The sequence below is a fragment of the Rattus rattus genome, chromosome 16 (genome assembly GCF_011064425.1).
Source record: "Rattus rattus isolate New Zealand chromosome 16, Rrattus_CSIRO_v1, whole genome shotgun sequence".
Lineage (NCBI taxonomy): Eukaryota > Metazoa > Chordata > Mammalia > Rodentia > Muridae > Rattus > Rattus rattus.
Genome location: NC_046169.1, coordinates 35784350 through 35804911, shown reverse-complemented (window position 1 = coordinate 35804911; position 20562 = coordinate 35784350). Strand labels below are relative to the sequence as shown.

Sequence of the window (20562 nt, the reverse complement as noted above, 5' to 3'; positions counted from 1 at the left end):
TTGATGACGTCAACAGAGTGGCTGGTAGTACTGAATAAAAGCGGTGGTGTCCTGGACCAGCAGCAGCAGGCTTTGTATGGACAGAGCCTGCTGAGTGCTCGCATCACTGCCAGAGGGGGAGGGCGGGTGCCGCCCCAGCACCCACGCAGCTTCCCAGAGCCGGCTGTCTCTGTGGGGCCACGGGTGGGGACAATTATGGACTCTGAAGTTCAGTTTGGAGATTCAGATCTCTGAGGTCCTCCTGAGATCTCGCCCTGGCTGTTACCACTCCACCCTCGGGTCTCTCCCACTCCATCTGCGTGAAGGTGGTGTCTAATCCCCGTTTGGAGCTTAAAGACCTAGTCGGGGGCCCTGCACACAGTAGGACATCAGGAAACACACACTAAATGAGTGAACAAATGCACCAGTCAAACCGTCACTGCCTTTCCTGAGGACTCTTCACAGCCCTGGGGTGGAGGTGCAGGCTCTCCTTGGCGACCACACCCCAGCCTGGCGAAAACGGGCCTACCCAGATCTGGATCCCGGAGGAAGACGGGGTCTCGGCAGAAAGATCAAGCACGGAGGAGATCCTCTTTGACAAGAAGCCCTAACCAGGATCCAGACACGAAACTTAGTTGCAGGAAGGCATAGGTCGCGGCAAGTTTTAGGAACCCCAACATCCCGGGACCTGGGGAGCCCTTTCCTGCCCTCCTCCCAACAAAGGTCTGTCTGGGGTTTAGAATTCTTGGAGCCGCAAATGGAATCCCCCTGAGGTGGTCCAGCCTACTCAACAGCAATACCCCCCAGCCCCCACTTCCTTTGCCTCGGGAGTGGGGACAGTTTCCGTAAACTCTGGGCGGCTGCAGGGAGGACGGAGGACCTTCAGGGACGAGCTCCTGGGAGGATCTCCAGGGACAGACCCAGCTCCCCGGAGGCCCAGAGTGGGTGGTAATCGGGGTTTCAGCGATGGGGCGGGGGCTGCAAGAGCTCCCAGGGCCCAGGTCCTGGGTTGGCTAGAGTGGGCTCCTGAGAACCCCAGCACCAAGGATGTGGGCGCCCTCACCACTAGAACTAGCGAGGTCAAAGACCCTGGGGACCCCGCACTTCCAGCCAGGACAAACCCTTAGCAGCTAAACCGGACGTCACCAAGCAGAGCAGGGCATAGCCCGACAGCCCTAAAGTTGAATTTCTCTCTCTGGGAGCACCAGCCCCTCCTTGGTCAACTGCAAAGGATCCCACGGTACCCCGGCGCCTTTCTCCCTGTGATCCCTTCCATGAGCATCTCACCGCGCCCCATTTGGAGATGGAGGAATGGTGGTTAGACCAGTAGCAGGACTGGCCAGTCAGGATCGCCTATCTCTGAGCTTAGCGGGTCCCCGGGACCCATGGGTCCCACTTTCTCCACTCAGTCCACGCCTGTCACCGGTGGCGCGCGCTCCTCTGGGCGCCCACCTGGGTGCAGGGCGTGCGGGGCCGCGGCTTTCAGACCAGGCTCACTCGCACGCCCTTCCTCTGTCCGGGTCGCCGGGGCTCCGCCTCTGGACCCGGTAAAATGGACTGAAGGATGCCGATCTCCCTGCTCGCAAGTTTATCCCGTGGGGTTGCGGCAGGGGCATAACCGCGTCGTCTCCCCCCACCCCACCCCTCGCTTCCCGCCCCCGCGGCCGCGAGGGAAGCGGGCGAGCGCTAGGACCGCGCCGCTCCGCCTCCCGCCGCTATAAGAGGCCGCTCGAGCCCCACGCGGAACCGGCTCCGTGCCGCTATCCCCGCGTCTCCACCCGGCTCGAGCTCAGCGCAGCCGAGGCAGTCCCCGTCCTGCGTGGGGCGCCCGGGGCCCCGCGGCGCACCATGGGCGCTGCCCACTCGGCGTCCGAGGAGGTGCGGGAGCTCGAGGGCAAGACCGGTTGTGAGTACCATACGGTGGCTGGGCACCTTCGCCGGCGGGGACCGTCGCTTTCATGGCCCCGCTTCGCGCCGCCGCGCTGTGTGACCTTGGGCTAGTGGCTGGCCCTCTCTGTGCCTCTTTCTCCGGCTGCTTCAGATGGGTTCCCGCCAGCCGCTGTGCGGGCGACGTCGCCGGGAGGGGTTGGCGGGGACCCCGGCCTTGGTGGGAGGGTGGCCCGGGAGGCGACATGACCCAAGACTCTCCCGGGCCGGGCGGAGCCGGGCAGGTGGCCGCGGCTACGAGGGCTGGCAGCCCGGGAGAGCGCCGAGCGCGCGCTGCACCGGCAAGTCTGCGGCTGGGGATGAGCCGGGAGGAAAGTTTGGAAGTGGCGGGACCCGGAGGAGCCGCGCGGTCCGCGGTGACCTTAGGCGGGGGTCACCCTGCCGCCTCCCCGTGTGTCCCCGCTCCCCGGCTGCAGGCTCGGGCACTCTGCCCAGAGTCCTCCGTGCTAGCCCGCACTCCCCGGACCGCAGAGGCCGGGTGGGGCGCGCGTGGGGGAAGCGCCCGTCCGCCCCGCGCTTGACCCTGGGCTCGGAAGCGACGGGGGGACCTGGACTTGCGCGTGGGCGCAGCTTGCTTCGGTGGCCGGACAGAGCCAGTTGTTAGTTCTGCCAGGGCTGTGTGACCTTGGGCCAGTCAGTTCTGGTCTCAGTTTGCCTCCTCTGAGGAATGGGAGGCTGGCGCGGCCCCGGGAATGCTGCGGCAGGAGGTTGCTGCTGAGTTGAAAGACCCCAGTCAGCCCCACCCGAGAGGGGATCCGGCTGGCACCCGCCTCCCCAAAGCCCGGTGAAGTCATAGGAAGTCCCCAGCTGCTGAGTGTCTACACCGCGCACACGGTATGTGAAGTGTGCAGCGGATCCGCGAGAGTCGTTTGTTCGGCCCGCTAAGGGCGCGCGCCGTTGGGGCGGTCCCGGCGAGCGCCGACTGTAGGTGCGCTGCCGCGAGTGTGTGCGCACCGCGTGCAAGAGGAACGGTGTGCGAGCGGGAGTGTGTGCACACTGTGTGCAAGCCCGGAGTGTGTGCACACTGTATGCAAGCGGGAGCGTGCACACTGTGTGGGAGACCAGCAGGTGTGTGTGCAGTGTGTGAAAGTATACACACTGTGTGCGAGGCAAACGGAAGTGTGTGCTCGATATGTACAGGGATGACTATGTGTGCACACTGTGTAAAACCCGGGAGTGTATACACACTGTGTGCAAGGCAAGCAGGAGAGTGTGCGCACCGTGTAAAAGCCGGAAGTGTATACACATTGTGTGGGAGGCAAGCAGTGTGCGCACTGTGTTGAAGGCAACAGAAGTGTGTGCACGCTGTGTGATCGCGTGTGCACAGTGTGCACTGCTGTTTGAAGCACGGTTTCACGTTGGGGCTCAGGCTGCTGTGATCTGGGACACGCCCTGCCTCAGTCTCCCCAGTTCTGGGACTGCAGGGCAGCGTCTTCCCCCTCCCCCTTTTGTATTTTCTCTCTGAATTCATTTTACTGACCACAAACCAAAAGTTTCATAAACCTGTCCCGAGGCCCACGTGATGGAGGACGGCAGGAGTCCCCGCCCACTTCTGACTCAGTTTGACCTATTGCCAGTTGCTGTCCCAGCTGGTGTGGGGAGAGCTGGGATTCTGGCCGCAGATTGGGTCCCCACCGGAGCAGCACCCAGGGCCTTCTGGGGGAATTCCTGCGGGCTGTGGGTTTGACAGTGACGGGCTGCAAGGCATGCTGGGAGCCTTGTCAGTTTCCTGGGCCCAGCCTCCCACGGTGACAGATGCTCAGGCTCAGTGGCTGCCTGGAGGTGGCTGGGGTGGCTTCTTCACTTGCTGCCTGGGCTCAGAATTCATTTCTAAAAGGAGTTGGAGGGGAGAATCCCAGGTCCCCACAACCCCAGGAACAGTGTTTCCTGGGGTCCTACAGGCCCTGAAGGTGGCAGGTATGGTTTGAGCACTTTCACCCATTTGGCAAATCTATATGGACTAGAGTTTTTCAGGATTTTAGAGGATGTGGAGGTGACCCAGAGAAGTCAATATTCCCAAACAGGATGCACAGCACACAGATCCACCCCATTGGCATTAAGTTTCCAGGAACAGGAAACCGGGGGGAGCGAGGTGGGGAGGGATAGGCCGGTAACTAAGAAGGAGCCAGTTTTGTGACAGTGACCAGAACACTAGAGTGGCAGGTGCCAAGGCCCTGTGGCAGGAGGCAGTTGGTCAGTGAGATTGGCCGATGACACAGCAGTCCTTCAGGCTCAGCTGCACTGCAGACCAACATCAGGGGTCCCTTGTGTTCCTGTGCCTCAGTTTCCTCTCCTGTCAGATGGACGTAGCAAGAGTGCTTCCCAGCTCTCAGAGCCATATTGAGCTATTGAGCTCTTGGTCCCTGTATCCCTGCTGTGTGACCTTCAGCAGGTCACTGCCTCTCTGGGTCTCAGTGCCCACCTGAGTGTCACCTCTGAGCAGTTGTGTGGACCTGGGAGGTGACATTAGCGAGGAAGCTACTGGACGTGGCGTGGGATTGGACAGGATCATGATGTGAGAATTTTCGGACGGCCAGTTGGACACCACTGCACTTGGGCTCATGTATACAGGCACCAAGAACTTTACACAACACCCAGTAGGTCTTCACCCACATCTTCCGGGAAGCAGATAAGGCCGTTTCCTCTCCTGAGGGGAACTGAAGCTCAGAGAGGGACAGCGTTTTGCTCACAGCACCAGAGCTAGGAGTGTCGGGTTGGGAGAGGGAGAGTTGTCCACCATGTTGTGACCTCTGGGGCAGGAACCGCTGCCCATGATGCATTGTTCTAACTTTCCTCACCCCAGGACCTTTGCACAAGCCTTTCCGCTGCCCCTCTACTCTGCACCATCATGATCAATGTTTGCTGTTTATATGGGAGAATCTTCCTGTCACCTCCTCTTGGGTTAAGATTTCAGGGCAGAGTTCCCACCACCATCTAGGGCCCTGAGAGAATTTGCCTTCTTCCAGAAAACTTCCCTGCTTGGCCGCTCCCATGCAGCCTCGGTGGATACCCTCAGACCTGGTCTCCCTTGTCCCACGCATTCCTCCGCTCCCACCTCAGACCATCACCTGCCTCCCTCTAAAATGTGCTGGTCCCCACGGAGTTGCTGGCAATGAGACCATGGGAGGCTCACATGGGGGGAGGGGGTTTCTGAGCTCTTTATAACCCAGAAAGTATCGCTGAGACCAGGACTGCCAACCCCTACAGGCCTTGTCCCCTCCAGCCTGAGTCCCCCCCCCCCAGGGAAAACCTGAAGGGAGCTCAGGAGCTCGCCTGCCCCCACAGGGCACACCCAAGGCTGCGCCCCGCCTCCCTCCACAGTGAGAACTGGTTGACTCTTGTCTCAAGCCTCCCTCTGAGCACCCACCTAGACTGTTCCAGAGCAGCTGAGGACCTCAGCCTCTTTCCACCTAGGAGAGACATCAGGTCAGGGCTGTGACCCTCGGGATTCTGAGCTGGCCTGGTGCTCCCTGCCCCCCCAGTCCCCGCCCTACTCCAGAGCTCCTGATTGAAGGCAGACAGGAGGATGCTGGGAAAGGCAGGGGGTCCATCCTCCAGTCTCCAGACCTGCAGGGAGGCCAAGAAGCTGTCAGAAGAAGCAGAACCTTGGGCCGGAGCTCAGCCCTTATGGCAACATTGGCAGCGCCATGCTGTTTGCCCAGCGCCAAGTAGCCCGGGAGTCAATAACTAGGACTTGTTCCAGGGCCCTGTGGGGATGCTGCTGGCCCATTGCATGGATGAGGTCATAGAGGCTCTGCAGATGGATGGGGGGGAGAGCAGGAGGACGGAGTGGGGAGAGGGAAAGGGAGAGGAAGAGGGAGCGTGCCTCCTCTACAGGGGAGAGCCAAGGACCACTGGGGGGCCTGGATCCTGCTTTTTTTCTATTGAGTTCTACCCTTGAGGAGGCCATTGCTCGGGCCATAATCCTTTGTCTTGTAGAACTCTGGCTGGAACCCGGGGTCCTCACTAGGCAAGTGCTTCACCAGTTAGCTGCATCCCTGACTCACCATTTAAAAAATTTTTGAGACGTTGTAGACTGGCCTTGAACTCAGGACCCTCCTGCTTCAGCCTCCCAGCAACGGCACCTGCAGCTTCTTCACTGCCTAGGAGCCCTATGTGTACAGACCCTGGATGAGGGGTGGGGGATGGGCGGGACCTCTGTCCCACAGAAGCTCGAGAGTCTGAGGTGCAGGGGGTAAGCTGGCACGGGTGGGGCTGGCATTTCCTGTGTTCTGCCCCCAACTAAGGCATAAGAGCGTCAGCCAAAGCCTCCTTCCTCAGCAGCAGACCCTCCCAGGGAGCCTCACAAAAGGGGGCTAACCCCACAGCTCTCTCAGTACAAGAACATGGGAATCCATCTGTGTCTAGGAGGTGACAACAAGCAGGCACCTGTTATCCCAACAGAAGGAGCATGAGTTTGAGACTGGGCTGTCTCTAGAAAATGGGGGAAGAGATTAGATCAGTTACTTTGTTTGTTTTTGTGAAACAGGGTTTCTCTCTGTAGCCCTGGCTGTCTTGGGAAGGTCTTTGTAGACCAGGCTGACCTGGAACTCACAGACATCCTCCTGCATCTGCTTCCTGAGTGCAGGGACCAAAGGAGTTCCCCACCACACCCAGCAGCTTCTCTCCCTCCCCCCTTTTCCTCCCCCCTCCCCCTCCCCCTCCTGTAAAAGTTCATGGAGGGTCGGGTCGGGATCCTAGTGTGACAGCCCATGGTCACATAGATGCTGAGTTGGAGTCCAAAGCAGCCCCTCCAGTGAGGTTTCAAATGCAGGGGTGGGGTGCAGCGGGAGGGAGGGAGGGAGGCAGAGACCCCAGAGGTAAAGGACAGAGCCTGCAGCCCCAGGGGTCCCTGGTGTGCCCAGGGGAGACCTGCGTGTTACAGCCACAGGCTGGTGTACTGAGTTACTCTGGGCCTCAGGGATGACAGCACCGGTTCTGAGGGATACGGAATGTTCAAGCGTGTTTAGTGCTGGGCAGTTAGGTTGGAGTGGGAGTCGCCCCCTCTGTCTCCTGGAGGCTTCCTGGGTGGCTTAAAACTTGGGTTGCCTGTGAGAGAGCAGGTGGCAGTTGCTGGAGTTAGGGACCTGCAGTAATGAGTTTCCCCGTGCTCCTTCCCACACGGCCTACACACCCAGCCCAGTACAGGCATGCTATTTTGTTTTGAGCTGATGCCCCCACCCCCGGATGTAGCAGGGAGGTTAATCAGAGCTCAGGCATACAGCCGGCTGGGTGACACAGACCAGACGGCTAGATGACAGGCCAGACAGTGCCGTGCGCACAGATGAGCTCCTATATCCCCAAAGTGCTTTGGTCTCTGGTGCCTTAAGCTAAGGGATGTGGGGTTTGCGCATCTCAGAGGGACCTGCTGCTCTAGGAAGAAGGCAGGCCAGGGCCAGGGGGAGGAGCAGGGGTACCAGACAGCTTGTCACGTCCTCCAACTTCATCATTAATTCATGAAGCCAGAAGGTCGACTGGGCATTTCCATCGGTGGCAGCCATTACCTTCCGCACTAGGACAAAAAGGTTCTTTGTTGTCCCCGCAACATGACCTTTGCGGACAGACGTGCTGTCAGCAGTGGCCTTCCACTTGCGAGGCGACAGGAAGTGTTCGAGGCCATGCCAGGGCCTCGGGTCCTCTAGAAGAGGAGGCAGGAGGCAGAGACACTGCTGCTGAGACTGAGCCTCCCAGAGCCCCTTCATGAGGAGTCTGGCTGTGCCTCAAGGCCCTCTGTGGAGAATATCTTGCCACAAGGGCCACAGCTGGAAGAGGCAAGCTTGGGCTAAGTATCCGTCTCAAATCTAGAGGGCTCCCGAATACAAACTTTCTGAGCACTGGTGTGATACCCCAAGTGGAAAATTCCTCCCCATCTCATGTGATAGATGAGCTCAAGACACATCAGGGAGACTTCATGGGGGAGCGCAGTGGGAGGGCACGTGCCTAACGTGGGAGAGACTTTTGGATCAGTCCCCAACACCACAAAAAACAAAGTAGATACCTTAAAAATAAATGCTGGGCAGTGGTGGTGCATGCCACTAATCCCAATACTACGGAGGCAGAGGCAGGGGGATCTCTGTGAGTTTGAAGCCAGCCTGGTCTACAGAGTGAATTCCAGGACAACCAGGGCTACACAGAGAAACCCTGTCTTGAAAACCCAAGTATGGGCTGGAGAGATGGCTCAGCGGTTAAGAGCACTGACTGCTCTTCCAGAGGTCCTGAGTTCAAATCCAAGCAACCATGTGGTGGTTCACAACCATCTGTAATGAGATCTTCTGGCCTGCAGGTGTGCATGCAGGCAGGATGCTTATATACATAATAAATAAATAAACCTTTTTTTTTTTAAAAGAAAACCCAAATATAAACACACACACACACACACACACACACACACACATACACACACACACAGTCTCAGCCTATGGCATGCCTGCTGAGCATGTATTGAGCCCCTGGGTCCAATAACCCAGCACTACATAAAACCAGTGTGGCGATTCCAGGATTTGAGAGGTGAAGGCAGGAAGATTAGAAGTTCAAGGTCATCCTCAACTACATAAGGAGTCTGAGGCTAGCCTGGGCTACATAAGACCCTGCCTGGAAACAAACTATTACATAAAATAACTTTCGTGTCTCGACTTGGGCCCCATCTCTAAGATACCGCACCCTTTCACAAAGTAGCACCTGAAACATGCACCTGAAAAAGGATGCTAAGGCTTTTAAATCGTTGTAATTACAGGGTGATTACCTCTGCAGCTGGCCACATTCCAACATAAACGGTGATTTAAATTATATTTGCCTGTGCAGGTCAGTGCTTGTGTGGGTGCATACCCCACAGCACAGCCTTGATGGCAAGAACCTCTACCCTCTGAGCCATCTCGCCAGCCCTGCGTGGCAGTATTTACATCCAAACTCCATAATGTCCTCTTATCTTCAGCATGCCAAAAGTGAGATATTATCTCTCCCATTGTGCTTAATTTAGTCTGGCTACCTGGTTTTATTTCTGAAGCCTGCAAGCTAGCTAATTATCCTTTTGGGCAAACATCTCATTCAATACATTTTTCCATAGATTTCCCAGCAAGGGTCTTATAAACTGAACTCTCTTCTGCTGGTGTCTATGAATGAACATTGGGCTGGGTATAAAATTTTAGCTTTCTAGGCAGTCCTCTGCTCCCAGTGTTCTGTTTGGGATTACTGTTGATGAGGTTTTGTCTAACGGGTTTTTGTTGTTTGTTGTTGTTAAAACCTATTCTTGCTCTGTTTTAAAATTTGTGTCAGTGTTTTTTATACAATCCTGTCTGGGAATGCATTATGCTGTTCCAATCTAAAAAGGATTCATATCTTCATATCACAAAAATTATTGCTTCTCTATGAGTGATCTTATAGTGGTTCTTGTTACAAATATGTTGGATCTAGTAGTTGTCTTCTGAACACCTCTTGACCTTTTTTTTTTTTTCATGTTTTCTTTATTGCTCTGAGCCATAGCGAGCTTCGTTTTCTTTTCTTTTTTAATATTTATTTATTTATTTATTTATTAAGTACACTGTAGCTGTCTTCAGACACACAAGAAGAGGGCACCAGATCTCATTACAGATGGTTGTGAGCCACCATGTGGTTGCTGGGATTTGAACTCAGGACCTCTGGAAGAGCAGTCAGTGCTCTTAACCACTGAGCCACCTCTCCAGCCCGAGCTTCGTTTTCTTAGGTTACCTTCTTCTCTCCAGCTAAGTTGTAGCCTTTACTCATTGTGCTGGCTAGTTTTAAATCAATGTGATACAAATCAGAGTCCTCCCTGAGATCCTGCTGTAAGGCATTTTCTTAATTAGTGATTGATGGGGGAGGGTCCCGCCCACTGTGGGTGGAGCCATCCCTGGCCTGATCGTCCTGGGTTCTGTAAGAAAACAGACTGATCAACCCCTGAGGTTGTACTGAAGCCCGTAACCAGCACCCTCCATGGCCTCTGCATCAGCTCCTGCCTCCAGGTTCCAGCCCTGTTTGAGTTCCTGTCCTGACTTCCTACGGTGATGAAGAGTGGTGTCGAAATGTAAGCTGAATAAACCCTTTCCTCCTCAAGTTGTTTTGGGCAGTAATAACTAACCCTAAGATGCCCACTAAAGTTTTAAAACTCTAATTAATTACAAATCGTCTACAGGCTCACCCTGTAGAGTTTGAATATCCTGCTTTGATTTGTGTGGTTTGGCCCGATCTTGAGTTCAGGTTCTGCTGGGGCTTTCCTTCCCTCTTACAGGGCTCCTGTGTGTCCTGAGCCACAGAAGTGATTTCCAGGGTGCTCTGCACCTGTTAAGTTTCTCGGGGTTCTCATCAGTCTGCAAACATTCCCTACGTAGACTCAGTTTGGGACTGAGGTGGGGAGGTTCAGTGGAAAGTGCTTTGCCGCGTGTGCGCATGTGCGTACGTGCCCGCGTCCGGTCCGGGAATGTTTTCCAGCACTGTGCATTTTTGACCTGCGTGCGGCACCGGCTGTGGAGTGGCGGAAACATTGCCCTCCGACCCCCTGGGTGTGGATGGCTACCTTTTGCATGTCAGTGTTTTGTGGGGTCCTTAAGTTTACCCAGATCCAGGGCCAGGTGGGTCTCTCAGTGGGTTTAAAGCCTCCATTTTCGGCATCAGAGCTTGTAGCCATTCTAACACTGTCCGGCAACTTCAGCTCATGACCCTGTGGGGTCTCAGTCTCTCCTTGCTTCTGGCCTTTGGGTATGTCCTCCTCCTTCCCTGTGACAGGTTCTTGTCTGGCATCCTGAGCTGTCCTTGAACTGGAGACCCTCCTGCCTCAGCTTCCTAAATGCCGGATTTATGTATGTGCAACTCGGCCCTGCCCAGGGAAAGCCGTTCCTTCTAAGCTTAGCGGGTTATGTAGGTGGGTACTGGTTTCCTCCAGTGGCCACGTGTTTGGAGTGTCTGGTGAAGCCCGGCCTGGTTCTCTCTCTTCACTCTGGTTTAGGTTGCATGTGAGGTAAGTTACTGCCGCTTGATTCAGCCTCAGATAAGTTAGCTGAGAGAGTTCTGAGGGCGGGGCGCGGCTGTCTCCTGGGTGCTGTCACATTCCGCCCACTTTCTGAATGTCTGCATGGATGGAGGTTGCCTCCACCCTTCTGAATGGCTCCATCGTAATGCAGAAATGTAATGTGCCCCTCGCTCTGGTGCTCTCAGCTTTTGGATACAGAGCGCAGCAAGCGGCAGGAAGAACAAGCCCTACCTGTGGTGTTCGGAGTTGTGTGACCCTCAGGGAGCCTCACTGCCTCTGGGACCCTGTCTCCTCAGCGGCGAAGTGGGTGTGCTGCCTGCACTTTGAGGAGAGCTGAACTGTCGCTTGCCTAGCCCTGGCTCAGCTCCTGCCTGAGTCAGGCTGTCACTCTCTTTATTCCTGCTATAAGGCAAAAAGTAAAGAGCAGAGTAGAGCTGGGGGGAGGGCGGGCACACCGCAACCGTGGTGCTCGGAGCCGCGCTTTCCCACTCTTACAGCGTCTTGCATTGCCTCATCCGCTCAGCACGCAGCGTGCTCACGGGGCACGTGGCAGGACGAAGGCGGTCCACCCATCGTGTCTACTCCCCACCTCCCACCCCCCAGGGATGCGTTCTGTACAGAAGAAGCCCACAGTGTCCCCAGCAGGACCCTTGGTGCCCAGAGTGACAATGGAGGGCGTATCAGAGATGTCGTAGGCTAGGCCGGCTCTGCCCCCGGGAGTTGGTAGCTTTTGCACGGGCCCGAAGTCTCTATGAAAAGGGTCTGTGCTCCCGGTTGGATTTGAAAAACCATTTCCAAAAGGCCAGGTGCATCCTTGGTAGAATTTTAAGTCCATGGCAACTGGGTGGGCGCGACCGAGGCGTGGTTGCCAAGGCAGCAGGTGGAGGAGGGGTGCTCACAAGAGAGGGCAGCTGGCACAGGATCCCCTGCGAGGAGGCTCCGGAAGCCCAGTCTCCGTTCCTCCCTCCCTAGCTTCGAATTAGTCACTGCTGTGTCTGGAGCCCCAGGTGGCCTCCCTGTAGCGCTCAGAGCCAGCAGAACAGCCCTGAAGATTGGGGTTGTAGGGCACCGCAAGCCAATGATGGCCAGGCTAATGACTTGTTTCTCTAACCAGCTACATAGACGCTGATTTTTTTATTTTTTTTTTTGTTCGTTTGTTTTTTCAATTGGAGCCAAGGTTCACGTGACATAAAATTTGCCATTTTAGGCCCGGGGAGATGGCCCAGTCAGTAAAGTGGCACCTGTGAGCACAAGGCTCTGAATTGAATCCTTGGTACTCATGTAAAATGCGGTAAAAACCTACATCTATCCGCAGCACTGGGGATGCAGAGGCGGAGGAGCCCTGGGGCTCCACGGCCAGTCCTCCGCTGACTGAATCTGTGAACTCAGGTGCAGTGAGGGACCTGGCTCAAAACCCAAGGTTGACAGTGACAGAGGAAGACACCAGATGTTGACCTCACCCTTCCCACAGGCCCCCATGTAAACACACAAGCGCACCCACATACACACATGTATCTGCATATACACACACGCACGCACACACAAGCACACATGTACACCCATGTATACACATGCACACAGTTACGTATACATACGTGTGCACACACAGGCACATACACACAAACACATACACATATATGTAAAGACAAGTACATACATGTGCACACAGATATGTATACACATGTGTGCACACACATACAGGCACATACACACAAACACGTACACACATATGTAAAGAGAAGTACATACATGTGCACACAGTTATGTATACACATGTGTGCATACACATACAGGTACATACACACAAACACACATGTACACATGTATGTAAAGACAAGTACATACATGTGCACACAAGTACACCCTCTTGTATATGTACACACATACATATATGCATACTTACACACATACACACATATACACATATACACATACACACTCACCATTTTAACTACTGTGAACAGCTCGGTTGAATTCAATGCATTCAGTGTTCTAAACTACCATCTCGGTTTCCAGAACATTCCATCACCCCCCCACCACCACCAATTAAACTCTGTACCCACCCATTATCCATCTTTATCCTCTCCTCCTGCCCCTTGCCCAGCAAGAGTCCTGCTCCATTCCCATGGAGTCACCTGGCACATCACTTGACATGTAGACCAGGTGTGGACCAGGTGGCTTTGGTGCTGGCTATGATGTTGTCAATGCCCTGTGTGCCAGTGAGGGTACCCGTGGCCTCTCTTGACTGTGAACAGCCCAATGCATTTCTCCTTTCATGCAGTCATCCACAGGAGACAAGGCTGTTGCCACCTTGGAGAGCTGTGAATAGTGTTTGTGACTGAGATGGCATGTCACCACGGGAGCCACTTCCCAGGAGGTGGGAGGTGTTATTGTTTTCTCAGAGGAGGAGGCGGCAGGCAGATCGGCAGAACGGAGCCTTAAGGAGGGGCTCAGAGCTGCCTCTCCTTGCTGCTGGCCTGGGCCTGGGCTGATCTCTACGTTCATGGAGAGTCCTGTGTGGGCAGAGTCCTAGCCTGTCTATGAGATACTGAACCACACAGCTCCTCGTACCCTGAGAGTCCCCAGATCCTGCTTGGTTGTGCCCCTTGGTGTCAAACATCCATATTCAGGTGGTGTGGCTGCTGGGCACAGCGGGAGGTAGGGAAGCTTAGGGAGCCTCTGAGGAGAGCAGGGTCAGGCCCCTCTGGCTGATTTGCCTCTCAGTGTTTGGCCCTTTGCTTCTCTCTGGGTCCGCTGCACCTGCTGCTCCCACAGTTCCTGGCCCTTTCTGGCTCTATACCGGTCTTGGCAGGAATCCTACGTTCCCTGAAGGTGAAGGTTCTAAAACTTATCTAATGGATAAAGCCAGCAAAACTCCCCCTGCCATCTCCCCCCACCCCCATACCTCATGTCTCAGGCTGCAGGGATCCCCATCAAATGATCCTTCCCACCCCACCCCCAGAGCTGGAAATACCTTTCCCATCACTCTTTCCAGAGAAATGTGAGGAGCAGAATTCATATGGCCTCCTGAGGCCTCGTTATTACGTTATGTGGGTCACATGTCGACTTGGTAGTATTTCAGATATCGTGAACTAAAGAAAATACAATCCTAAAATTAATTTCACCCGCACGCACGTGGGCCAGCTGTTATTAGAAACTCTAGGAAGCACGATTTACCACTTATCAGAAGCACAGGCAAGGTGGCCACACCTTTGAACCCAGCCCTTGGGAGGGCAGAGGCAGATGGATCTCTGTGAGTTTGAGGGCAGCTTGGTGTGAGTTACATAGTGAGACCCTGTGTAGAGGGATTTTAATCCACCAATTTGGCTGCTCTGGCCAGAGGTCACACCCAAAGGCAGCCTAGGTCTGTGTGTTCAGGCTGGAGTACAGACACACCCTTAGTACATAGCGTTAATCCCTTTGACTAGAATACAGACACGGGGTTGGGGATTTAGCTCAGTGGTAGGCGCTTGCCTAGGAAGCTAGCAAGGCCCTGGGTTCGGTCCCCAGCTCCGAAAAAAAGAACCAAAAAAAAAAAAAAAAAAAAAAAGAATACAGACACGGCTTTAACCCTTCTGGCTGGAATACAGATGTGCACACACCTTTAATCCCAAACAGTGAAGGTAAAGTTAGTTTGTAGAAGGAAGCAGCCAGCATGCACGTTTGAAAGTAATGTCTAATTGAGAGGCAGACAAAGTGATGAACTGGAGAAAGATTTGACAGGATGAGTCAGAATACACCCAACTCTCATGAGAAGGGCACAGGAAAGAGAGGCTACTGAAAGTGAGAGAGAGAGAGAGAGAGAGAGAGAGAGAGAGAGAGAGAGAGAGAGAAGGGGGAGGGGGAGGAGAAGAAGAAGAAGGAAGAAGAGAGGAGGAGGAGAGGGGAGAGAAGAAGAAGAGAAGAAGAAAACAAAAAGAAGAAGAATAGAGGAGAAGAGAAGAGGAGAAGAAGAGAAGGAGAAGAAGAGAAGAAAACGAAAAGAAAAGAGAGGGGAGGAGGAAGAGGAGAAGAGGAGAAGAAGAGAAGAGGAGAAGAGGAGAAGAAGAGAAGAGGAGAAGAGAAGAGGAGGAGAAGAAGAAGAGAAGGAAAAGAAAATAGGAGGAGGAGGAGGAAGAGGAGGAGGAGGAGGAGGAAGAGGAGGAGGAGGAGGAGGAGAAGAGACAGGAGAGAGGAGCAGGCACTGGGGGAAGAGGAGGCAGTTTTCCTGAGACAGTTTTACACTGACGGGTTGTAGGTAAAGAATGAGCTGGAGACTGAGGAGGAGTCAGAAGTTCAGAGCAGATTGCCAGACTTGTTTGAGGCCAAGCAGAGAGAAGCTAGGTTGAGTCCATCAGCTTGGAGAGGAGTTTTGAGCCAGAGCGGCTGAGTTTAACCAGCCAACCAGAGTTCAGAAAGAACTAGAAAGGGTGAGCTTATTCAGCAGCAAGTCTCCGAGGTGACGATTACATCTGGCGAATACAAGTTACTGTTACAACCCTGTCTCAAATAGTCCAGGATGAAGAGCTGGGGCTATGGGCCCATCCATCGGTAGAGCATTTCCCTAGCGTGCATGAAGCTCTGAGTTCAGTGCCCAGCACAGCATTAACAGGCGTGGCAGCTCATGCCTGTAATCCCTGCTCTCGGGTACAGATGGGGGTTCTAGGTCATCTTTGGCTATGTAAGTGAGTTGGGGGCTAGCCTGGGTTTCCTGAGAGCCTGTCTCAAACTGGGAGAGAGCAAAGGAAGGGAGGCATGTCCTTTACAAGACCACGTGTGCCCAGACAATGGCACTGAGCCAAGGATGACTTATTAATATTTTTGTGAGCGTCTGCTGTCCCATATGCCAGGTGCCAGGTGCCAGGAAATGTCATCACGGCTGATGCCTACGCACTGTACGGAGAGAAACTGGGAAACACAGGGAGGCTAAAGACAAGTCTCAAGTCCCAGCACTGCGAGCTCCGTCACACTTTTTTTCTGTGCACTTACGTGCATTATCCTCTTGGCTAGTTAGACCGTCGCCTTGGCACACTGGGAACATTAAATATTGACTCTTGATACTTCAGAATAGTTTTTCAAGGGCTGGAGAGGTCTCTCAGTTGGTAGAGTGCTTGCTTAGCATGCAGGAGGCACTGGATTCAATCCCCAGAAGTACAGAAGCCAGGTGTGGAGATGCTTGCTTGTAGTCCCAGCACTTGGAGGGTGAAGGCAGGAGGATTATCCTCAACCAAGGAGAGAGTTCAAGGCCAGCCTGAGATACATAAGATTCTGTCTCAAGTTAAATTTTCAAGGCTGTATAGTATTCTAGATCAAGTGTCTCAAGTAAGTTTTCAAGGCTGTATAGTATTCCAAATCAAGAATGATGCAGGGTGACCCTGGTTTCCTGGGGTTTGGTACTTTCTCCATCGTATGGTTGTTACTAGCTTTTGTTACTGGGCAGGCAAGCTTCTGTGGCTGGCTTTGTATACTCATCCTTGCTCCTTGGGTTTGTTCTGCTCAGAAGAATGTGTACACCATCACCTGGTACAGATGCCACGCGGCACAGAATAGCCTGAGTTTCTGGTAATTGCGGTGCAGCCCAGTTCTGCCCTTTTCAGTATGAGTGCTGAAGAAATGGCTGAAGATGCAGCTGAGGCAGGGGGATTGTAGCCATGGGCTTTTCAACCCGTGCCCCAGTTCTCAAAATAACGACCCTGAGACTCTATATTTACAAACAAATGCCTAGGCCAGAAGTTTGGGCTTGTTCCCTGACTCGCTGTTCCTGGGCCTGACTCTATCCCAGGGTTCCTTTCTCCCTATGGGAACTCCCGCCTCCTATTTCCTGCGTCAGCTGATAGGCCATCGGCTTTTTATTGACAGGTGAAGCTTCCACACAGAACACAAGAGATTCTCTCTATAGAGGACTGCGTGGACACAGTTCAGGGCACCCAGCACAGCAGTAGACCACCGGGTGAAAAACGTAGCAAGTACAGATTTGGTACAGAAAGACATGTTGAAAACAGTCCCAGGTCAGAAGCACTTCCGGTTCTTCCCAAGCGTTTGGGCCAGAACGGTTGCAGGGTTGCCAGGGATGCTGGGACGAAGCAGGGATACACGTGCGCATGCTCCATACATGTTGGATTCTCACTTTCGGGACCCACACCTCCCTCCGCAGGGGAGTTCTGAAGTTGATGGATTAAGGTTTTGATTGACTCATGGGCATCAGAAAACACACAGAGCATTGGGTTTGGGCCCCAGCTCCTATTAAATTTGGACGTGGTGGCAAACACTTGTAATCCCCGTGCTCAGGAAGTGGAGGCAGGGGGATCAGGGACTTCGTCGTCATCTCTTGCTACAATAGTACGTTTAAAGCTATCCTGGGAGACATCAGACCCTGTCCAAAAAAAAAAAAAAAAAAAAAGTCACCTTTTAAAAAAAAAAAAAAAAAGATTTATTTTCATGTATATGAGTACACTGTCGCTGTCTTGAGACACACCAGAAGAGGACATCGGATCCCATTACAGATGGTTGTGAGCCACCATGTGGTTGCTGGGAATTGAACTCAGGACTTATGGAAGAGCAGTCAGTGCTCTTAACCACTGAGCCATCTCTTCAGCCCCATACTCATCCAAGGAGACCCCTGAGTCACTCATGCCCATATCAAGATATAGAATATTCTCTGCCCCCAAGGTCCCTCACACTCAATCACAGTACTCTGTCCCCTGGGGCAGACACTGCCCTGACTCCTAACCCCGTAGGCAAGGGTTTCCCTAGTATGAGTTTTGCCCGGGTAGAAACATAAACCCACGCCCTTTCATGTCCGGTTTTCATTGGTTCCACATCACATCTGGCACCAGTTTCATTACCGAATACAGTGCCATCCGCTGGGTTCAGAAACCTTTTGTACTCCAGCTGTTTACTGTGTTTACATCGGGGTGGTTTACAGTTTATGACACTGCCCACAGCACAGCCACAAGCATCCTGTGTCCATCCTCCCCTCTGTTAGGTGCTCACTGGCTGGAGGACCCTGGTCCGTTTGCTTGCTCTCTTGTGAGTGATACACATGGTTACATTTTTCTCCAGAAAGGAGAAATTGTCCTGAATATTGCTTAGCCTTTCTGATCATTGGTGACGACATGTACCGTGTGGGGGCACATCCCCGATGCCTGTGCTGTGTGAGACAGATGAGGTAATCCCTGGAGAGGTGCCTGGCCCACATTGGCAGGATTCTGTCGTCTTCCCTGGTGAGCTGCAGCTGCTGGGGCAGCTTGAGAACTCTGTGGGATGAGTTCTTGAGTAGTCCAAGGCCTGAGGTGGAAGGAAGGGAGGCTCCAAGATGAGGACCGTTAGGTCTCCGGTGTCTGCCTCTTCTAGAACGGCAGTTCTTAGCCGGTGGGTTGAACCAACCTTTGCTAGGTATCGCTGGAAAGGATCACAGCAGAAACCACAGATATTTATATTATCATTTGTAACAGCAAAGATTACAGTTACAAAGTAGCAAGGAAAATAAACAGGGCTGGAGAGATGGCTCAGCCATTAAGAGCACTGACTGCTCTTCAGAGGTCCTGAGTTCCATTCCCAGCAACCACATGGTGGCTCACAACCATCTGTAATGGGATCCGATGCCCTCTTCTGGTGTGTCTGAAGACAGCTACAGTGTACTCATACATAAAATAAATAAATCTTTAAAAAAGAAAAATAACCTTGTGGTTGAGGGTCACCACAACATGAGCTGAATTAAAGGGTCGCAGAGTGAGGAAGTTGAGAACCACTGTTGTAGAATAACAGGTGGGGGGGCTGGGGATGAAGTGATTGCAGGTGTGTCTGTCAGGTCTCAAGTCCTGTCACTGTTTGACTGACAGGAGTTGGACACGGTCCCTAGGAGGACTCGAAGGCCCTGAGCATCAAGCATCTGGGGTACATTGGTGATGCCCTGTGTGGGAAGGACATGCTTATATCTGACTTGCTGTGGTCTCAGCCTCTGAGTGTCTGGTAAAAGTCAGAGGTGACCATGGACCACCTCTGGTCACTCAGCACTCTCTAAAGTGGGGGGCATTGGGTGTCTTCGGGGCTCCCTCTTCCTTCCATGCCCACCCTCTCTCCCGTTTCTTCCTGCTTTCCCCACCCTGCCTTCCCGGACAAGACAGTCCCCACAGGCCAGTTTGGGGAAGGAGGGTGGGGGAGGGGTGGGCAAACTAGCAGGTCCAAGTTCCTCTTTCATGGGTGGTAGAAGGACCTGGGCGAGTGGCTGGTCCCTCGCTCATCATCATCAGCTCTGACTAACGGCTGCCCTCTTGCTAAGGTGAAAGCCCTGGAACTGTCCCCAGCAGGCAGAAAGCGAAGCTCTCCTGTGTCCCTCAGTCATGGTTCAGTGTGGTCAAGGGAGACGTCACCATGTCACAAGAAGGATGGCGGTGGGCAAGTGAGGAGGGGGGGGTCACAAGAACACTGCATCCTTCGACCACTTCAAGTTCAAAGTCGATGATCGATTTCTCTCTCTCTCTCTCTCTCTCTCCTCTCCCCCTCCCTCCCCTCCCCCTCCCCTCCCCTCCCCCCTACCCCTCCCCCTCTTAGTCTCCTCGGACCAGATAGAGCAACTGCATCGGAGGTTCAAGCAGCTAAGCGGAGACCAGCCCACCATTCGGTGAGACACACAGCCAGCCTTGGGCTTGAGTTACTTTCTGTCTCTTTTATCGCTTACCCTGGGTATATGGCTCTGGGCCGGCTCCAAAGTCTGTCCCAGTTTCTGAAGCAAACCTGTTGTTTGAATTCTCCTGGGTCTTGTCTGGTAAGACAAGAGGTGGAGGGAGGAAGGAACCCTATCTGGTTTTACAGGAACAGACACACCTGCAGGGATAGCCAGGGAAGAGACAACCAGCCGCCCGGCCCTGCCCCAACCTCTTTATGTCATGTGTGTGATTTGGACTTGTCCTGAAATTCCCCCCACATTGAGTGCCTGCTGAATCCTCCCTGATGCTGGGAGGTTGAGGGTCAACTGATAAGAGCTCTGTGCGGGCTGCTGGTGTCACTCTGCTGGGGCTATCTTTAGACTTTATTTCCTCTGGGTCATTCCAGCCTTGGGCAAGTCGAGCCTGTCAACAAGGAGGGGTCAACTTCCTGTTAGGGAAGTAGATAATTTTCTTCTCTGGTCTCATGTTTACTTTTTTTTTTGGTACTGGGGTTAAATGTGACCGCATACATGCTAGGCAGGTATCTTGCCTTTTCCCCTTGAGTGTACCACACTACGTTGCCCAGGCTGGCCTTGGACTCACTCTTGAGCCCAGGCTGGTCTTGGGCTCACTTGTCATGGCCCTACCTGCTGAGCAGTCGAAATGGCAGGTGGGAGCCACCAGACCCTGCAAAGCGGAACTCCTGTCACACACTTTCTAGCAGACAGCAGTGTCCTCAAACACACACACGGTCTCCCAGACGTCTCACTGTAACATAGTTGCAAACCTTGCACAGGCTGCAAGAAAGTTTCCTTCTTTACAGGCCGGCTTCCTTCTGCCCTTTGAGGGAACCATGTTTACACACACGTTTCCTCGAGTCCTACACAAAGGCACACTGTTAACTAGAGCGTCACCCGGAAAGTTTCCCCGTCTCCATTTGCCTCACACACTATCAAAAACAGGATCGATTTGTGCAGAGCCAGCCGTCCTACCCTTGAAGGCCAAAGGAAAAAGCTTGGGTACCTCTCG

The 20562-nt window shown here is 53.6% G+C and overlaps 1 protein-coding gene across 1 annotated transcript in view; it reads left to right on the top strand.

The window, feature by feature from the left end:
• The first annotated feature begins 1724 nt into the window (after window positions 1-1724).
• The window catches only part of Tesc (tescalcin), a 33310-nt gene continuing 14472 nt past the window's right edge, over window positions 1725-20562 (top strand). The window contains exons 1-2 of the mRNA XM_032887029.1: window positions 1725-1885; window positions 19439-19508. Coding sequence (XP_032742920.1) covers window positions 1828-1885; window positions 19439-19508 — 128 coding nt within the window. The 5' untranslated portion in view covers window positions 1725-1827. The remainder of the gene's footprint in view (window positions 1886-19438; window positions 19509-20562) is intronic.